We start from the raw sequence: 20,003 nt of genomic DNA on the forward strand, positions 1-20,003 counted from the left end.
CATGTTGTAGTCCACAGAGTCACAAAATGTCAGACATGACTGAGCTATTGAACAACAACAGAATGAAATGAAGCCTGATTTGAAGCAGAAAGACTTCCTAATGCCACTCTTAGCATGTGACATGCAGGATTAAGCACCTCTTGCTTAATACTGATCCCCTGGCTTCCGTCTTGTTCTCTGTGACCAGGTCACACCAGGTACCCTAGACCTGGGAGCAGACTCCAAATCCTGCTCCATAAGTCCAGATAGTGTTTGGGCCTAGCTCCCATCTATCAGGTGAGACTTTTACATTCTCCCACCCAGAAGCTTCCACTTGTCATACCCTCACCATAATCCATCCAGACTCCACCCAGGAAGCGCCTGACCCTCTGATCCAGATTTTCCTGAACATTTCCTTTTGGAGACCACATGGGTCAGATTTATCCCATTGAGGTCAGCAGGCTGGGCCTGGGCTTAGGTTGAGCAGAACGAAGATCTTCTATATGGCAAGGCCAGTGATGGAGGGAGACAGACACCTGCCTTCTCTAAGTAGGTGTAGCTCCATGTCTTCCCGTCAGCGAAGATCCTGGATGTGATGCGGCCCGCCTGGTCGTATTCCATCCTCTCAGACATGATGCCCCTCTGGACACCGGCAATGTGGCCCCCCGGGGAATAGGTCACGTTGACGCCGTTCAGCCTGCTGCTGGGTGACCAGAGGCTGGGCCGCCCTGTCTGGTCATACAGGATGCGGAGGGTGAACTTGCGGTGGTCGTCATAGATCTTCTCCGTGCGTGTCACGCGGTCAAAGTCCAGGGACAGGAGGTTCCGGTTGTGAACCTGGAGAAGGGGTAGGCGGACACAGAGTCAGTCTAGACATCGAGAACTCGGTCTGAGAAGCCGCTGAGCAGAGGAGGCGGCACAGGTCTTGGGTGGCAGCAGACAAGGGTTTGGACTGTGGCTCTGTTGCTTGTCAATTCCGTCAAGTTTCCTCATCTGTAAAATGGGAACAGTCGTGCCAACTGCACAGGGCGCTTGTGAGGGTAAAGACAATGCAGAGTCTGGGTAAATAGTAGCACATACGATGCATGTAATTTGCTAGTGCGATTCTCCTGATGAGGAGACAAAGGCAGATCCTTCTTAACTCCCTCCTGGAAAGGGAGTGGCCATGTGGGCCCAGTAAGTCAGTGCCTGACCCCATATTTTATGTGCCCGGCGCTGCTCTTGTGTTTGACACCGGGGAGACCACAGTCAACGACAGGGCTCCAGACCCCGTGACTGGTGAGTGACTGGGCCTGGATTCGACTCTCACCACTGCAACATGCCAACGTATGATCTGTGGTCCTTCTTGGGGCCTTGGAGTCCCCATCCCCTCTGGGGTCTCTCCTGCCCTCTGCCACCACAATCAGGGCCTCCTGGTCATCTCAAGGCATCTTCTTCTTTCTGGAGGCCCTGGGAGGCAGTGTGTGTGTGTGTCTGGGATGCCTTCTCTGGCTGTGGGTCGCCTGGGGAACACTGTCCTAGGTTTTGGAACATTTGCTCCCGGCAGGTGGCACAGTGGTAAAGGATCTTCCTGCCAATGTGGGAGACATGAGTTCTATCCCTGGGTCAGGAAGATTCCTCTGGAGTAGGACATGGCAACCCACTCCAGTATTCTTGCCTGAAAAGTTCTACGGACAGAGGAAACTGGAGCCATTAAATGACAGCAAATGATCGTGGTAATTCTCAGAGGAAGTAGAGACGTGTGTGTCTCACCCTTCTCCCCAAACAAATTCTAAAGCCTTGAAAATCAGGATTTATAATGATGGTGCTGAGACGACTTTAGCTGTGAATGGCCTGGTTATAATAAGGTTGCTTTCCCAGAGGTAATCAAACACAATTGCAGAAGCAAAAACAGTATGGCAGACAATTTCCATGAAAAATCAGAGGTGTTGTTCTTTGCAGAGAGGGCAGAGGGAGAAGCAGCTTCTATACCACCAACGATGATGGGGGTCCTACAAAGCATCTTTGGGAAGGTCCCTTGTGACTCCCCTACAAGGTGCTACCACCTAGCCAGTTGTCCCCCTCTCCCCATGGAGGGCCCCCAGTGAAGAGAAGCTACAGCTCTGCAGCAAAATTAATAAAATTGAATTAAGCAGCTCACTGAGGAACTGCCTAACGCTTCCTGTGCTCGGCAGTGGCGGCAATGAGATTTTACATCTTTCTTTATTAAAAAAGTTCCCAGTTGTATAAAAAATGAACTGCATTACGGGGAGGTGCACCCAGCTAACATTCTCATTCCGTATGCCACCACTGTGGGTGGCCATTTATTTTGGGAGGACTTGGAGGTGGCGGCCACCCGACTGGAGCGTCATTCGTCTCAGCCTAGGAGAGGGACCCATTAATGGCTGGGAAACTTTTGGTCCAGTTCGTGCGGCAGAGAGGAAATCCTAACAGCAGTAATGGCAGCTCTTTATTGAGCACCTGGGGTCTTCCAGCACTGGGCTAGGTGCTTCAGAAATATCATCTGGTTTCTGCAGAGGAATTTGAAGCTTAGAGGGGCTGCTCAAGGCTACATACATGGCCCCCAGGCAGGACTCAAACCTGGGTCAAGCCTTCTACGTAGCCCGTTGCCTCCAATGTGTGTGAAGGACTCCGGGAGAATTCACACAGGGGGCTCGGTGAGTCTGCAGACAGTGTCCTATAAAGAACAAAGACAGCTAGACCTTCCTTGGGCAATCAGTGGAAGGCTGTTTCCTACATCAGATAGATAGCTGTTGAATTCTTGAGGACCACAGGAAGCCCTGTTTTCTGGGCTCCAGTTATGTGATACTGAATCAGGCACATACTTGTCTGCTACGAGAAAGGCACCATGAGACAGTGTGTGTATTTCCAGTGACTGCCTAACTATTCGAGTCTGGAAAACTCCCTCCTCTCTCTGGACCCTGGTTACCTCCTACGTGAAACAGGGCCTTAAATGAACTTTCTCTGCAAGAAATGGCTGGGTGGGGGCGGTGGTGGGTGGGGTGCAGTACAAGACAGCCCTGGCCAGGTTGCATGAGGATGTTTCTGCAGCTTTGAGGAATCAGGAACATGTGGCCCAGTCCTGGGGTGCCCTGCAGCTCAGCAACGCTGCATGGAGCACCTGTGTGCGGTCTGCGAGGCGCTGTGCTGAACGTCAGGACCAGGCCTTCCATTTCCCTCTCCCCATTGCCTGCCTTTTCTGAAACTGGAGGGAACTGGAGCTAGGTAATCTGGCCCTGGGGCAGAGGCCACACTGCAAAGACATGTGAGTGAGACAGCGAAAGTGCTCGTTCTGTGCATCCACATGCAGAAAAGTGCTCTGAGATGCCAGACTCCAGAAGCCAGCCCCCTGGCAGTGACAGCCATGGTGGAGTTGTTTTGCTCACTAAGGAAGGATAACTCCGCCTAGAAGGAGAATGTGGCTTAGGGTCCAAAGAGCTAAACTAAATCTTCATGCGTATTAGCAATGCGTGATAAGAATAACGACGACAACTAGAAAAGGTATTACTGACTACTTTTACGTGCCAGATTCCATCAGTTCAGTTCAGTCGCTCAGTTGTGTCCGACTCTTTGAGACCCCATGGACTGCAGCACGCCAGGCCTCCCTGTCCATCACCAACTCCCCGAGTCCACCCAAACCCATGTCCATCAAGTCAGTGATGCCATCCAGCCATCTCATCCTCTGTCATCCCCTTCTCCTCTTGCCCTCAATCTTTCCCAGCATCAGGATTCCATATGAGACACTTTATGTACTATTTCTAATCATTACAGCAACTTGTAAGTTGGTTTCATTGTCCTCATTTTATGGATAACGAAATTGAGGCTTTACGAGGTCATGGATTTGCCCAAAAGTACTCAGGAAACAGCAGAAGCTGGAAACCCGACTCAGAACTGACTAACATCAAGCCAGTGATCCTTTCTCTAGCACAAGTGAAAATACACGAGACTCTGATTACGTGTGCTTGCTTAACGTGTTCCCTTTTGCGGATGAAGAAACGGAAGCCCGGGAGCGCCTTCTCCCCTCGAGCGCCTTCTGCCCTAGAGCGCCTTCTCCCCTAGTATAGCTTCCAGACCAGAGCCCAGTCCTCAGAGTCCTCCTCCTCCCTGGCCCCCCGGGACTCAGCCACCCCTGCTGGGAGGCCTTGCTCACCCGAAGCCGGCGCCCGAAGACGGTGACCTGGCCGCGAGCCTGCTCCTTGCGCTGCCGCCACTCCACCAGGTTGAGGCCGTTGTCGATGGGCAGCGTGACGTTCCTCTTGCCCACAGTGGGGTTGACGGTCCCGGCCAGCAGGTGGGGCTCCGTCTGCAGGGCCACCTCCATGCCGTTGGCCAGCAGCAGCCGCAGGGAGCCGTCGGCCCCGATGAAGTAGCTATTCCGGACCTGGTCTGAGGGACAGATGAGGGGAGACTCTGTTTAGGAGGGCTGAGGAGGGACGGAGCTGTACAGCAGAGGCAGAGGTGTGGTCTTCAAATGTGCTTAATGTTTCTGACCACAGAAACAAAACACTGTCATTGAAGAACACGAGAAAAATATATGGAGGTCCGTGAGCTCAGTCTCCAAAGGAAACTACTGTAAATATTTTGGTATGTTCCCAGATTCCACAATATTTCTGAATACATTTATGGTTAAAAATGGCTGCTTATAGAGTTCTTGCTGATCGCTGTTATTTTATTGTTGAATATGTTCATAACATTTTTCGTAATGAGTATATGCTATGCCATTATATGGAAATAACAGAACTTATTCGATTGGTCCTCATATAGATATTCTGATTAGTTCCACTTTTGCATGATTACAACCCTGCAAATAAATATCTGTTAATCATTATGCTAAAGTGAAAGAAGTCAGGCACAAAAGGCCTGATATTATATGAATCAGTCCATATTTATGCAATGTCTGCAAAAGGCCAACTTGTAGAGAGAAAGTAGTGAGGGAAAGGGAGAAAGGGGATATGACTGTTAATGACTATGGGGTTTCCTTTTGGGGGTGATAAAAAATTTTCTGAAATTAGATAGTGGTAAAACATCTATTTCTGCTTTATTGACTATGCCAAAGCCTTTGACTGTGTGGATCACAATAAACTGTGGAAAATTCTGAAAGACATGGGAATACCAGACCACCTGACCTGCCTCTTAAGAAATCTGTATGCAGGTCAGGAAGCAACAGTTAGAACTGGACATGGAACAACAGACTGGTTCCAAATAGGAAAAGGAGTACATCAAGGCTGTATATTATCACCCTGCCTATTTAACTTATATGCAGAGTACATCATGAGAAACACTGGACTGGAAGAAACACAAGCTGGAATCAAGATTGCCGGGAGAAATATCAATAACCTCAGATATGCAGATGACACCACCCTTATGGCAGAAAGTGAAGAGGAACTCAAAAGCCTCTTGATGAAAGTGAAAGTGGAGAGTGAAAAAGTTGGCTTAAAGCTCAACATTCAGAAAACGAAGATCATGGCATCCGGTCCCATCACTTCATGGGAAATAGATGGGGAAACAGTGGAAACAGTGTCAGACTTTATTTTGGGGGGCTCCAAAATCCCTGCAGATGGTGACTGCAGCCATGAAATTAAAAGACGCTTACTCCTTGGAAGGAAAGTTATGACCAACCTAGATAGCATATCTAAAAGCAGAGACATTACTTTGCCAACAAAGGTCCGTCTAGTCAAGGCTATGGTTTTTCCTGTGGTCATGTATGGATGTGAGAGTTGGACTGTGGAGAAGGCTGAGCGCCGAAGAATTGATGCTTTTGAACTGTGGTGTTGGAGAAGACTCTTGAGAGTCCCTTGGACTGCAAGGAGATCCAACCAGTCCATTCTGAAGGAGATCAGCCCTGGGATTTCTTTGGAGGGAATGATGCTGAAGCTGAAACTCCAGTACTTTGGCCACCTCATGTGAAGAGTTGATTCATTGGAAAAGACTCTGATGCTGGGAGGGATTGGGGGCAGGAGGAGAAGGGGATGACAGAGGATGAGATGGCTGGATGGCATCACTGACTTGATGGACGTGAGTCTGAGTGAACTCCGGGAGTTGGTGATGGACAGGAAGGCCTGGCGTGCTGCAATTCATGGGGTCGCAAAGAGTTGGACACACTGAGCAACTGAACTGAACTGAACTGAATGGTTGCACAACTTTGTACATATACTGAAAACCACTGAATTATACTCTTTAATAGTATGTTACAATAATATGTAATAGAATTATATATTTATTAAAAATATACTTTTTGGATAAATCAATGTCTTCACTTTGGGTTATTTAATCAAAGTTGACTCCTAAAAGTAGGAGTCCTAGGGCAAAGGGTTGAACATTTTTAAGGCCTTCCCACTATGGTAACAACACTCTTTACAATAAGGTGAAAAATAGCTCCAATATGTAAATCAGTGACAGAATGCCAAATATATACGTTTTAAATCACTGTCATGTATATACATATATGACACATATATGTATACATATGACAATGAATTAAAAGTAGACTTAATTTTGAAATTTTAAACCTGATTTTTAATTAGGATCTTTAGCTAATAGAACCTTCTGGAGAAAACGTAAATTTCAGTTGTAAAATGCACACTGTGTTCTTTTCTAAAAATGGAAAAACCTGAGTTTTTACTGCAGTCACCTTCCTCTTGCCCATGGTCAGCTGCTGCTTCTGTCTGCACTGCCCCTCTGTTTAATAAATGCGAGCCCAAGCCCTTCCTTCAAGGCTCTGTGTAAACGTCATCTCTTCCCAGAAGCTTCCCTTGTTCCTCCTTAGCCTCTTTCCAGGTCTCAACAGTGGTCCTGCAGCTAGTGGTGCAGAGGTTCACCACTCCGTGAGTGAATGAACTCTCAAACACTTCAGTGCAGTCGCTCAGTCGTGTCCGACTGTTTGCGACCCCATGGACTGCAGCACGCCAGGCCTCCCTGTCCTTCACCAACTCCCGAAGTTTACTCAAACTCATGCCCATTGAGTTGGTGATGCCATCCAACCATCTCATCCTTTGTAGTCCCCTTCTCCTCCCACCTTCAATCTTTCCCAGAATCAGGGGCTTTTCAAACTAGTCAGTTCTTTGCATCAGGTGGCCAAAATATTGGAGTTTCAGCTTCAGCATCAGTCCTTCCAGTGAACACCCAGGACTGATGTCCTTTAGAATGGACTGGTTGGATCTCCTTGCAGTCCAAGGGACTCTCAAGAGTCTTCTCCAACACCACAGTTCAAAAGCATCAATTCTTCGGCGCTCAGCTTTCTTCACAGTCCAACTCTCACATCCATACGTGACCACTGGAAAAACCATAGCCCTGACTAGACGGAGTTTGCTGGCAAAGTAACGTCTCTGCTTTGGAATCTGCTGTCTAGGTTGGTCATGACCCAGTGGACAGTGAAACGCACTAGCACAGAGACTGAGGGCACAGACTTTGGGCCAGACCTCCTGGACTCAAGCCCTACCTCTGCCGCTCTCTTCCTGCAAGACCTTGGGCAAATTCCTTAGGCTTTCAGGCCTCTGTTTCTTTATCTGTACATTAGGGATAACAGCTGTACTGTTAGCTCTCGGGATTAAGTGGGAGGATGACCATGAAGATCTGAGCGCTCAGCCTCTCGCGTGAGTCACGTAAATGTCAGTGACCACCAGCTGCGTGTGCCAGGCGCTGTGCTGGTCACTGTCACGTCTATCTTTCGTCATCTTTCCTCCATCTCCTCTGCCCCATTTCACATACTTGTCAGAGTGAACTGTAGTACCAGTATGGTCCTTCCATAGCCCCCCCTTTGCCTGCGGATTCATGCTTAAGAGAATGTATCCTAGAGCCTATTTGTCTGGGTCCAAATACCTACTAGTTGTATGACTTTGGATAAGCCACTTAACCTCTCAATGCCTCATTATCTTCATTTGGAAAAATGGAGATATTAATCATACCTCAGAGGGTTGTTGCGAGGATTTAAAAAGGATGATGAATATAAAATACTAAAAATATACTTCACACAGAATAAGTGCTCAAAACGTTAGCTCTCGTTGTTATTATTGCATGTGCTCAGTAAACATTTGCTGGATCAGACCAGATATACCCTGGGCTGTGTCAAGCAATGAGGATACAGTGGTTTCTGCAGGGAACCCTCACTGAATCTTTCCTGTGAGAATGGCATCAGATTGGTCTCTCTCCCTCCCTCTCCCTCCCTACACCATCTTTCTCCCCTTCTCTCTCCCACACACGCAGAATTCTAAAATCTGCCTCAAACTTGCCATGCATTATTCACTGACAATCTGTATTTTACTCCCTTTGAACAGTGAAAGCCTGTGTCAATTTATCTTTTAAAGCTGTTCCTTGCTGAATCCACATATGTCCATTAATGGTGCCTGCGGATGGAACAGCATCTGCAGAGGCCCCATCTCAAACGATTCCCGTTTAATGTGAGCTGTGACTTCCCAAGGCTGCCGCTCATTAGAAGCTGCTTCTTATTTCTTCCCATAGTTCAGACATAAGATGAAACCGAACGAGCTTTTTTGACAAAGACTCTACTGAAGCAGCTGCAAAACCAAGCATCTGAACCTGGTATGAAATGAGGAAAGAGAGCTTGGCAGAGGTACCAAAGAGGATAAAGAGGTATCAGCTTTCCTGGTTTCCGAGATGGACTTTTCACATTTTAAGGTTTCTGAAATTGGAATGTGTCTTAAGTCCTCGTATGGATTTTGAGCAGTGCGTCTCCCGACCCCCTCCACCTGGAAAGTTGTTATTAAATTGATGGTACATTTTAAAACTGAGGAGATGTGTCACCTTTGAATTTTTAGAAGTTGTCTAAATATTAGAAGGCTTGCGTTAACTTTTGAGAAAAACGCTGCAAGCCGGCTTAAACGTATGGAGCAAAAGAGGCAATTCTTAATCATGGGGAAGAAAACAGGTTTGAAGGATAAGATGTTTGTGTGTCATCAGCTGCCCTCTCTTCCTTGGTCGGCCAGAATCCTGGCTGGCTAGGAACTGCTACCTTTTCTCGGAAATAACCCAGTTGGCGCATAAATACCTAGGGTCTGTCCCAACCCATTGCTAAAGGTGCTTGGTGGAGAAGGAATTCCAGGGCTTGATTTCTCTTTCTTTGATTGAAAACTGATATTGTTCCTTGAGTTTTGTTAAAGGCATAGGACTACAGTTGGCGTAAAATGGTTGTGGAAATACATGGTCCTTCTCTTACGGTAAATCAAAGTGCCTGTTAATTAATTAATCCAACAAGTACTTCCCAAGCAGTACTATGTGCTGGCCCATGCCAGTCCCTCTGCTTGTTGTCTGAAGAAACTGTCTGAGCAACCCTAGGAAGCAGGACTTGTAATTCAGCCCCATTTTCCAGACCCAGAAACTGAGGATCAGAGAAGAGTGACTCCACCCAGTCCACTCTGGAGCTGGCACAGCAGGTGCAGGGGCCCGGCGTGTCTGCCCTGGAACTGCAGGGCACCATCCACCATGGCTCTCGTTTGCCTTCTTTCCCCAGAGTAGAAACTTGAGGGCCACGGTGATGGGGTGGCAGTCAGGACTAGAATTCGGGGCTTTGACTCTCAGACCAAGACCCTTATTACGGCTTTGTGTCAAAGCTTTGGGGAGTACGCCAGGGAAAAACATCAAATAAGTCTTTCCCTAGTGACCCTTCTTTTCTTTCATGCTTACCAAGCCCAACAAAGCGACAAGCTCCACTTTGGGTCACCATGCCCCGTGAGAACAATTGTGGCAAACAATTCACAGCAAGGTTACTTCTTTGTGATTTATCTGAAGCTACAAGATCAACTCATATCAGGGTTTATTTGATGGACACAGAGCAGGGTCTCTTCTCCATAGAGTCCTAGATGAGGAACAAGGCACTCTCACCCGAGATTCAGGGAGGCCTTCTCCAAGGCCCAAATCCCTTTCATAATTAGGTGTAATTATTCTTGTCCTTTGTCCTCGCCAGGCACCAGAGTGAGAGTCGGTCTTTAATCTGGGAGCCACTGGAATGGCCAAATAGCGAGGTCACCTGGATTAGCAGCTAATGGATTGTCTACCCTTTGTTCTGCTGATAATGGGATGAGACAATGACTATTACTCTGAAGCTTGGGGGAGAGACTCTACAGGGCTCAGGCTGGTGTGTTTTGCAAATGAGGTGGTGATACAGTGAGAAAGCAGTTGTCACGCTTTTCTGTTCTGGGCAGCTGCAGCAGTAGCAGCTTATTTCTCGTGTCATCCTTCTTCAAAGGGGGCCTCCCCACCCCACTGTCTCCAAGCCCCCAGGCCCCCGGCTGGCTTACCTTGCAGCAGCGTATAGAAGGCACCGGAGGCAGACAGGTTGGTGGTTATGGTGACGTCGTCCTTGCTGGAGGTCTCCACCTGGACGTGCACTGAGCTGTCTGTATCACTTCGGAAACTGCTCACCTGGCCGGTTGGGAAGGTCACATTTGTCAGGCGGCCAAAGCTGTCGTACCTGAAAACCGAGGAGTGGCTCTGAGTAACAGAGATATAATGGTGCCACTGCTGCAGCCTGGCATGTTCTACCTGATGGCATGGTTTTGCATGGTCCGCTTTTCTTTCTGCTCGGATACATTTCCACGTCTCCAGCATCTCCTTGGACACAACTCCACCTTCTGATATTCAACTGCAGACAGACAACGTCTCTCTCTTGAGTCTTCCTTCCTAATTCTGTAGAGTGGAGATACCCTCCTCACCCTCCAGGATTCCTGTGAGCAATGTGTGGAAGTGCCCTGTTGCTATGAACTAATACTCACTCACTAAGAGCCAGATGATGGTGCCCTGCCAATGCAGGAGACCTAAGAGACGCGGGTTCAATCCCTGTTATCAGCAAGATCCCCTGGAGGAGGAAGTGGCAACCCATTCCAGTATTCTTGCCTGGAGAATCCCATGGATAGAGGAGCCTGGTGGGCTACATACAGTTCACAGGGGGCCACAAAGAGCTGGACATGACTTAGAACGTGCACGTGTGCACACACACACCACACCCACACACATACACACCCGAGATGGATGATCAGAGGCAAGGAGTCAAAGTGGATGCTTGAATACCTTCTCAAACCTCCGCCCCCCGCCGCCCCTCTGCCAAGAACTGGTTAAACAGGTTTCTCCTGACCAGCACTGGAGATGGGGCTTCCTAGGAAGCCACAGAGCCTGGGAAAAGGGGACTTTGAGTTCAGACCAGGATTCTGCTGCCACAGAAGGGGGCTAGACAGATGGGTTCCCGTAGCCCCTTCACAACTGGATTTCACATCTGGCACCGAGCGGTGCTCGACACCCACAGCTTTGCTCTGGTGTGGTCTTTGTAAAGCATCACATGTGAATCTTAATTCTCTTTCCCATTCTCCTGAGGATAAAAGAAATAACCTAAAATTTTTCAACACCCACAATATGGCATTCAGATATGGTGCTAGTGCTTTTCATACATTCTTTCCCTTTACCCTCACAACTAGTCTAAAAGACATATATTAGCTCTTTTTTGGAGGACATTCAGAAAGTGAAGTCACTCGCTCCAGGTCACACAGCTAAGTGTGATAGAGCGAAATTCAAACTTAGATCTCTCTGCTTCCAAGCTGACCCTTGCTTCTCTGTCTTCAGAGTGTTTCCAGACCATCTGTTTGCAAGTGTCCACGGCGTGTGCTATCCTACCTGCTACACAGTGGCTGGCAGATGGCAGGGAGCTGGCTACTAACAGGTTTGAAGAGCCTTTCTGGACTTGCGTGTGAATGGGGATGGGTGTCTCAGGTGGTGCTAGCAGTAAAGAATCTGCCTGCCAATGCAGGAAGCACAGGTTCGATCCCTGGGTGGGATCCCTGGAGGAGGGCATGGCAACCCACTCCAGTGTTCTTGCCTGGAGAATTCCATGGACAGAGGAACCTGGCAGGCTACAGTCCGCTCTTTCTGTCCTCATGGCTGGCTGGTACTGATCACGGAATGATAACAGTCCCGGGCGCAGTCTGCCACAGAGGAGGTGTTGGTGAAGGTCTTTTGAGTGAATCATCCCAGTCCTCGACTCAAGACTGACTTTAAGGGGAGGGCCAAGGGGCTTTGGGAGAGCTGAATCTTTGGTGCTGAGGTCTGAGGAAGGCAAATGGATGCCCTTTCCATGACGGTAAGAAAAGCAGGGGTTGCAACCGTATACCTCAGGCCTGGGGGTGGTGAGGCAAGGCTGTGCGGATGTATCAGTCCTTTGGGTTCTAGGAGAGGCAGTTCCCTGGTGGCTCAGCTGTTAAAGAATCTGCCTGCAGTGCAGGAGATCTTGGTTCAATCTCTGGGTTGGGACAATCCCTGGGAGTAGGGAAAGGCTACCCACTCCAGTATTCCGGCCTAGAGAATTCCACAGACTGTACAATCCATGGGGTTGCAAAGAGTCGGACATGACTAAGCAACTTTCACTTTCAGAGGCAGTTAAAGGGTTTGGAAAACTGTTTCCTGTCATGATTCTCTCATTTTTCTCTCTGTACCGAGTCAGGTTCTTGTAAGGGGAGGTCAGTCTGGCTCAGTGGGAAGAAGCGGCGAGGCCTGACCTGGAATGGAGGGTGAGAGGTGCAGAGTGCCCCTCAGAGTGGGGGAGGGCATGACTCTGAAAGACCACTGAGGGCGGTCTCGGGTTAAAGATCTGGGCTGTCTGTCATAAGGCCTCTCTCTCCTGGAGGAGCTCACAGCTCTGCTCCTGTTAACTCTGGGAGAGGCTGGTGTGCTTTTTAGCCCTTTATGGCTGCTAGAAATTTGAACAGGAAGGAATTTCACAAAAATGTTTACAGCAGCTATCTCTGGGAGGTAGAATTAAAGGGGGTTTTAGTTGCTTCTTTATATGCATTTTATAGTCTCAAGATTTTGAATAATTAACATGGATGATTTTCATCATTAGAAAAGTGCTGTGATGGGACTTCCCTGGTGGTGGTAAAGAATCTGCCTTGCAGTGCAGTGGATGTGGGTTCCATCCCTGGTTGGGGAGCTAAGACCCCATGTACCCAGGGGCGACTAAGCCCACGCGCCACAGCTACTGGGCCCGCCAGCTCTGCAACTAAGACCCCAGCCAAATACATATATTAAAAAACGAAGAAAAGAAAAGTGCTGTGACAAGGCAAGTATGCCTCATGAGCATGGTCACCTTGGGGAAGAGGACTTTTTTAATTGCTGGTAATTTTAGAAGTGTCTCATTTAGAGGACATCTGCCAATAACAACCTGTAGGCCAAATATCACTAGAGCATCCCAAATTTTTGAGCCCCAAATCAAGACTCCCCGCTCTCTAACTCCCCACCCCCCACCCCAACAAAAACCCCATTCTGTCCCTTTAACTGCAGTCTATGAATAAGCTGAGTGCTGTCAGATCCCCAGTCATCTTGGAAGGTAACAGGAAGATCCGTTTCAGTCTGACAGTTTCACGGGATGGGCATGCTGTTCTAGTCTGGTTCTTTGAACACCTATGATCCATGTACACACTCTTTATTAATCTAATTTCCTGGCCTAACTGGATAAAAAAGATTTTATTACACCATGCAAAATACTTAAAAAGGAGTTCTGGAGTCTTACAATTTTGACTTGATAGATTATTCACTGGACTTCCCTGGTGGCTCAGATGGTAAAGAATCTGCCTGCAATGCAGGAGACCCGGGTTTGATCCCTCAGTATGGAAGATCTCCGGGAGAAAGGTATGGCTACTCACTCCAGTATTCTTGCCTGGAGAATTTCATGTCACCTTGATGCTACTTCTATCAAGGCCCTGCTCAAACGCCACCACCTCAGGTCTCCCCATCCCTTCTTCTCCCAGTGATCCTCTGGAATGTGCCCTCTGCATCACAACAGCTGATGGACAACCTGTCTCCCGCTTTGGCCTTGGAGCGCCTGAGTTAGGACAGGATCGTGAGGTCAGACAGTCAGGCTGGGAATCTGGATTCCAGCATCTGCCAGCCACGGGACCCTGGAGGACTGGCCTTCAGTTCATCTCAGCTTCCCTAGCATTGGGACTGGGAGAGAGAAGATGATCAGGGGATGATGGCTGAACAGATAAATGAATGCAGGACTGCACGTGCAAGGCCTCTTCCCTGCTTCTTCAGAGAAGAGAGACCATGATGCACTCACATGCCACTCCCTGCAGACCTACAGAGACCTGACACACAGTAGGTCCCTGATAAACATCTGCTGAATGCACAAATACGGAAACAACCACTTTCACTAAACGATACGTGAGCAATCTCCGTTGGCATCTCCCCAGAGTTTTAGCTTCCAAGCTAGAAAGAGGCTTTGCATAAAGGCAGACAATTGTAATTATTATCGAAGGTGGCCTGTAATACATAATTAAATTGAGCCTGAAGACGATACGATGAAAAGACCGGATGCCGTCAAGATCTGGCTTTCTAGGAGATGGCCAAAAAGCAGTAATTTCCACTCCTCATATTTTCCATTAGAAGGACTGAATGTCTTAATTAAATGAACATCAAACAGCACAGCCCATTTATAGAATTTTCTTGTCTCTTATTCACTCATTTCGCCGCTTTCTGGAGCTTGAGAAAGGCCACTGGCTCTCTCTGCCACCTGATCAATTCCTGTGATTATCCCATCCGAACGCCGCTGCTTCTGCCTCTGCGGGGAGGAGCTCGGGCTACCCATTCTCTGGACCTTGACCTTTGCCCTGTGGCCACCTCGGTGTCCCTTTCTCTTCCTGCTACCCAGTTGCTAAGGGAAAGGATGCGGGTGCTTCCCAGCAGGATGCTGGAGACAGGTCTCTATCTGCAGTACCTGGATTCCGACCGCATGAGGGACGACTTCTGGCCAATGGCTTAGATACATCTGTCGCAGCTTTACTTAAATTACTGGCCAATTTTCTTCCTATCACAGGGGGACAGAAGGAACAGGTCCTTGTGGGAAGGTCCTTGGAGCCAGGTGGTTTAGGCTTTGAATCTAGGCTCTACACTTGCCAGCAATGCAACCCTAGAGGCAGGCACTCAGTTCTGTTCCCTTGTTAACCATCCAACCCCCACCACGAATGCTATTATTTCAGGCAGGTTATACAGCATAACCTTCGTGTGCCTCTGAATTCTCCTCTGTAAGACGTGGGTAATAATACCTGTCTCAGGGAGACACTGTGAAGATCAAACAAGATAACATATTTCAATGCCAGTTCCTTCCAGTGACTGCGGGACCCCATGAGATCACCCTCACTAGACTGTCAACTCCCTGAGGGAAGTGCCTTTGTTTGGTCACTGGTGTATCCCTAGCACTTAGGGGAGTGCCTGGCATAGAGTTCAGTTCAGTCGCTCAGTTGTGTCTGACTCTTTGTGACTCCATGGACTGCAGCACGCCAGGCTTCCCTGTCCATCACCAACTCTTGGAGCTTGATCAACCTTATGTCCATCAAGTCAATGATACCATCCAACCATCTCATCCTCTGTTGTTCCCTTCTCCTCCTGCCTTCAATCTTTCCCAGCATCAGGGTCTTTTTCAATGAGCCAGTTCTTTGCATCAGGTGGCCAAAGTATTGGAGTTTCAGCTTCAGCATCAGTCCTTCCAATGAACACTCAGGACAGATTTCCTTTAGGATGGACCAGCTGGATCTCAGTTCAAGAGACTCTCAAGGGTCTCTACCAACACCACAGTTCAAAAGCATCAATTCTTCAGTGCTCAGCTTTCTTTATAGTCCAACTCTCACATCCATACATGACCACTGGAAAAACCATAGCTTTGACTAGACGGACCTTTGTTGGCAAAGTAATGTCTTTGCTTTTCAATATGCTGTCTAGGTTGGTCATAGCTTTTCTTCCAAGGAGCAAGCATCTTTTAATTTCATGGCTGCAGTCAACATCTGCAGTGATTTTGGAGCCCAAAAAGATAAAGTCTGACATTGTCTCCACTGTTTCCCCATCTATTTCCCATGAAGTGATGGGACCAGAATGCCATGATCTTCGTTTTCTGAATTGTTGAGTTTTAAGAGGCTCTTTAGTTCTTCTTCGCTTTCTGCCATAAGGGTGGTGTCATCTATATATCTGAGGTTATTGATATTTCCAGCAATCTTGATTCCAGCTTGTGCTTCATCCAGCCCAACATTTCGCATAATGTACTCTGCATATAAGTTAAATAAGCAGGGTGACAATATACTCCTTTACGTACTCCTTTCCCGATTTGGGAGTCAGTCTATTGTTCCACGTCCAGTTCAAACTGTTGCTTCTTGACCTGCATACAGATTTCTCAGGAGGCATATCAGGTGGTCTGGTATTACCATCTCTTGAAGAATTTTCCATAGACTAGATGCCCAATAATGTGAATGAGTGAGTGTAGGTGGAATGATCTGCTCATTCTTTTTTTTCCTGCTTTTCCCAACTTTACCTTGAAGCCTATTCCTTCATACTTTCTGCCTTCCATTCCATTTGCTTCTGAACATGCTGAGTTCAAACCAGACTTGGGGTGCTTGTGCTGACTGTTTTCTTTGCTGGGAATGCTCTTCCTTCTAACCTTGATAGGGCCAGTTCCTTTTATTACTCATGTTTTAGTTCAAATATTATTATTTCAGCAAGGCCTTCTCTGGTCACCCGTTCTGATGGGTCCTGCCATCTTGATCACATCAATCAGCAATCTGCAACCTTTTCAGCACGAGGGATCAGTTTCATGGAAGACAGCTTTTCCACAGACTGGGGGCAGGGGATGGTTTCAGGATGGTTCAAGCATGTTACACAGATTGTGCACTTTATTTCTACTATTAATACATCAGCTCCACCTCGGATCACTGGGCAATAGATCCTGGAGGTTGGGGACCCCTGCATTATCTTATTTTACTGTTTTCACTTTGCATCTTGTTTACCTGCTTACCTGTTTTTTGTCTCTTTTCCCACTAGAATATAAGCTCCACGAAGGCAGGGACCTTGTTTGTATTCTTAGTGCCTGTTGCAGGACCCAGCATGTAAAAGGCACTCAGTACATATTTCTTGGATGAGTGAATGAATAGTAGATATTTTTGTTTTTTCAAGACCTAGGGTGAGAATAATTAAGCACTCCACCCCTGTTACCCCTCACCTTCTGTAGGAAGGGAAAGTTCACTAATATTCATATAGTACATTTTAGGTATGGAGCACTGTGCTCACAGCCATCTTTGGAGGTGAACATGATTATCATCATTTCACAACCAATGAAACAGGCTCAGAAAGATAAATAACTTGCTTAAGATCACATGGCTAATAGAGGCATATAGACTGTGTCAGGTCTGATCTTAAAGCCTGTGTTCTGTCATCAAGCTTCCTGGAAAGATGGTGCCGTTACAAATCAAAACCTTTGTGTTCAACTCTGGTAAAGAAAAGACTGCACTTGGAACTCTGAAGTGGGTAGAGAAGAGGGACAGCTTTCTCTTTGAGACGCTTTTCTTTGCTTCCATTACAGCTGATTCTACAGTGATGCTCAGCCCCCACCTGGGGGGTGTGATGGAGACAGCTAGGTGATCGGTTTCTCACTATTTCCCCCCACCGGCTTTTCTTCACTTGTTTTTCCAAAGCATCTTTGGATTACAGAGAATGAACACACACAGAAGATTCATAGAGTGGTTGCAAACTTGGCTCTCAGAAGAGGACCACTATAAGCTATCTTCACACATACTGCAAGCGTTTCTTCTTCGCACTCGATACTTCACACCTTGATCCACTTCACTACATGCGCTTGGTGAGGAAAATGCCACACTGCCTTTCTGAGAGTAAACTTTTTGCTGATTGGGCACTTTTTAGTTGGAAAATAAAGATTTGATTTTTTAGGGCTTTCATCTATGATTGTTCCAAACACCACCATCATCAACAAGAGGAAATGGCCACTGTATTCTCTATGAATAATTACAGTTCACAGCCCATGCACACCAACAGATCCCTTGACCTTAGGTCTCTGTAACAGAGCAGCATCTCTAAACAGTAGCTACTCCAAAACTGCAGCAGAGGCAGGCTCCTTGTTGGCTCTGCAATAAAAATTTGTCTTTGCTGCCCATTTCCCATAGAATTAACTCCCAACAATGAATTGTAGCCTTCAGCATTTCTAAGAGCTGGCCCACCCTACCTCTGTAGGTCTGAGCTCTCATTGATGTTATATTCGAGGCCATGCATCTGCTAGAAAGTTCTTAGGTAGATCTGGGATTGAACGCTGTCTGCTCTGCCATTCCCTCCTCAGATTCATTTTCTACCCTTCCCTGTGCCCTGACATGCTGACCTCTGCAGACTGCATCCCTGGGGCCTCCCTTGCGGGCTTGCTTCTGGTTGGGTATAGCCAATGGTAGGCAGTGGTGAGAGACTGCAGGTCAAGAGGAGAAGTTTTCCCTACTCTCTCTCTCTCTTGGTCCTGTATTTCTAATAATGGGTGCATCCACCCCGAATTACAGCTCCTACCAGACGCCTTCTACACGGCTGCAACTCCCACTGGGCTTTAGTAACAATATCTTGTTACTTCCCTGCCTTGCCCTTCAGCCCAAGGGTTGGTAATGGTTGTTCAGTATGTTTAGTGCCTGGGTGCCTCACCGTCCTTCCTTGGTTACCTTATTCTTGCCTGTACCTCTACACCATTTTTTCATTGGAAAGATGTTTTCTTTGCAGGATATAGAAATCTGAGTTGACAGATTTCTTCTTTCTTTTAGCATTTCTGTTTTCTGCTGCTACTGCTAAGTCGCTTCAGTCCTGTCCGACTCTGTGCGACCCCATAGACGGAAGCCCACCGAGCTCTGCCGTCCCTGGGATTCTCCAGGCAAGACCACTGGAGTGGGTTGCCATTTCCTTCTGTTTTCTAGTTTATATGTATTTCTCTTTCCAAATTTCTTCTTCTGACGAGAAGTCTGCTATGATTCTTATCTTTGCTCCTTTGTAAAAAAAAAAAAAAAAAAAAAAAGCCCTGTATGGCACTGCTTTCGGGATTCTCTTTTTCTTTTGTATTCAGCAGTTTGAATATGATATGCATAGGTATCTGTGGGTGTGTATGTACTCATTTTGCTTGGTGTTTTCTGAGATTCTGGGTCTCCGGTTTTGGTGTCTAATTACATATGGATAGTTCTCAACCACTATTTCCTCAAATGTTTCTCCTGCCTTGCTCTTTCTGTCTTCTTCTGGAATTTCAATTAAATGTATACTAGAGCGGTTGATGTCCCCCAGTTCTTAGATGCCCTATTCTATATTCTTTCTTCTTTTCCTCTTTGTGTTTCAGGTTGGATAATTTCTATTGATCTATCTACTTTCCTCAGCTATCTCAACTTTACTGATAAGCCCATAAAAGACAATTTTCACCTCTATGTTCTTCATTTCTCGCATTTCCAATTGATTCTCTCTTACAGTTTCCATTTCTCTGCTGAAATAGCCATCTGATCTTGCATGCTGTCCACCTTTTCCACCGCAGTATTTTATTTTAGCTGCCTGGCATGCAGGGTATTAGATCCCTGACCAGGGGTTGAACCTGGGCCCTTCATAGTGAGCATGAAGAGTCCTAGCCACTGGACAACCAGGGAATTCTCTACATAATCTTCCTTAAATTCCTGAGATACAGTTTCAACATCTGTGTCACATCTGAGTGTTCTTCTGACGATATCTTTGTCTCCTGGGAGAGTGCTGCTTTTTCTTGCCTTTTTGTAGATTCAGATGAAAGTGTGACATCTTGTGTAGCGCAGTAGAGACTGAGGTAGTAGATTTGGGGTATGAGTTTTCTCCTGCTTGCACTTTAGTGAGAGAGTTTAAGTTAATTTAGTTAGGATTTGGGCTGGCTTTGAAATGTGTTACTTCTACGGCTAACCCTAATGCATCACAGGCTTTACATTCCTTCAGCAATATCTTGTATTTAGTGTGTGAAACTAGTTTGCCAGAGGGTTTTTTCCCCCAATGTGCCTACTCTATTCTCAGTTTTAGGTCCCATCTTTGTGCCCAGCCTCAGAAAGGGCCTCTTTTTAGGCTCCTGTATTCTTCTTATTGGAGAAGGCAATGGCACCCCACTCCAGTATTCTTGCCTGGAAAATCCCATGGGCGGAGGAGCCTGGTAGCTGCAGTCCATGGGGTCGCTAAGAGTTGGACACGACTACGCAACTTCACTTTCACTTTGTACTTCTATGCAT

At 47.1% G+C, this 20,003-nt stretch overlaps 1 protein-coding gene across 14 annotated transcripts in view; it reads right to left on the reverse strand.

Moving 5' to 3' along the window:
- TENM4 (teneurin transmembrane protein 4) overlaps positions 1–20,003 on the reverse strand; it is a 1,162,188-nt gene that overhangs the window by 19,898 nt on the left and 1,122,287 nt on the right. For all 14 annotated transcript variants that reach the window (XM_086385810.1, XM_086385811.1, XM_086385817.1 and 11 more), the window contains 3 exons: positions 10,233–10,405; positions 4,130–4,365; positions 520–816 (listed from right to left, as the gene is read on the reverse strand). In XM_086385810.1, coding sequence (XP_086241936.1) covers positions 520–816; positions 4,130–4,365; positions 10,233–10,405 — 706 coding nt within the window. The remainder of the gene's footprint in view (positions 1–519; positions 817–4,129; positions 4,366–10,232; positions 10,406–20,003) is intronic.

The sequence above is a fragment of the Bos grunniens genome, chromosome 29 (assembly GCF_055505025.1).
Source record: "Bos grunniens cultivar Pamir isolate PY7600 chromosome 29, Bosgru_T2T1.0, whole genome shotgun sequence".
Taxonomy (NCBI): Eukaryota; Metazoa; Chordata; class Mammalia; order Artiodactyla; family Bovidae; genus Bos; species Bos grunniens.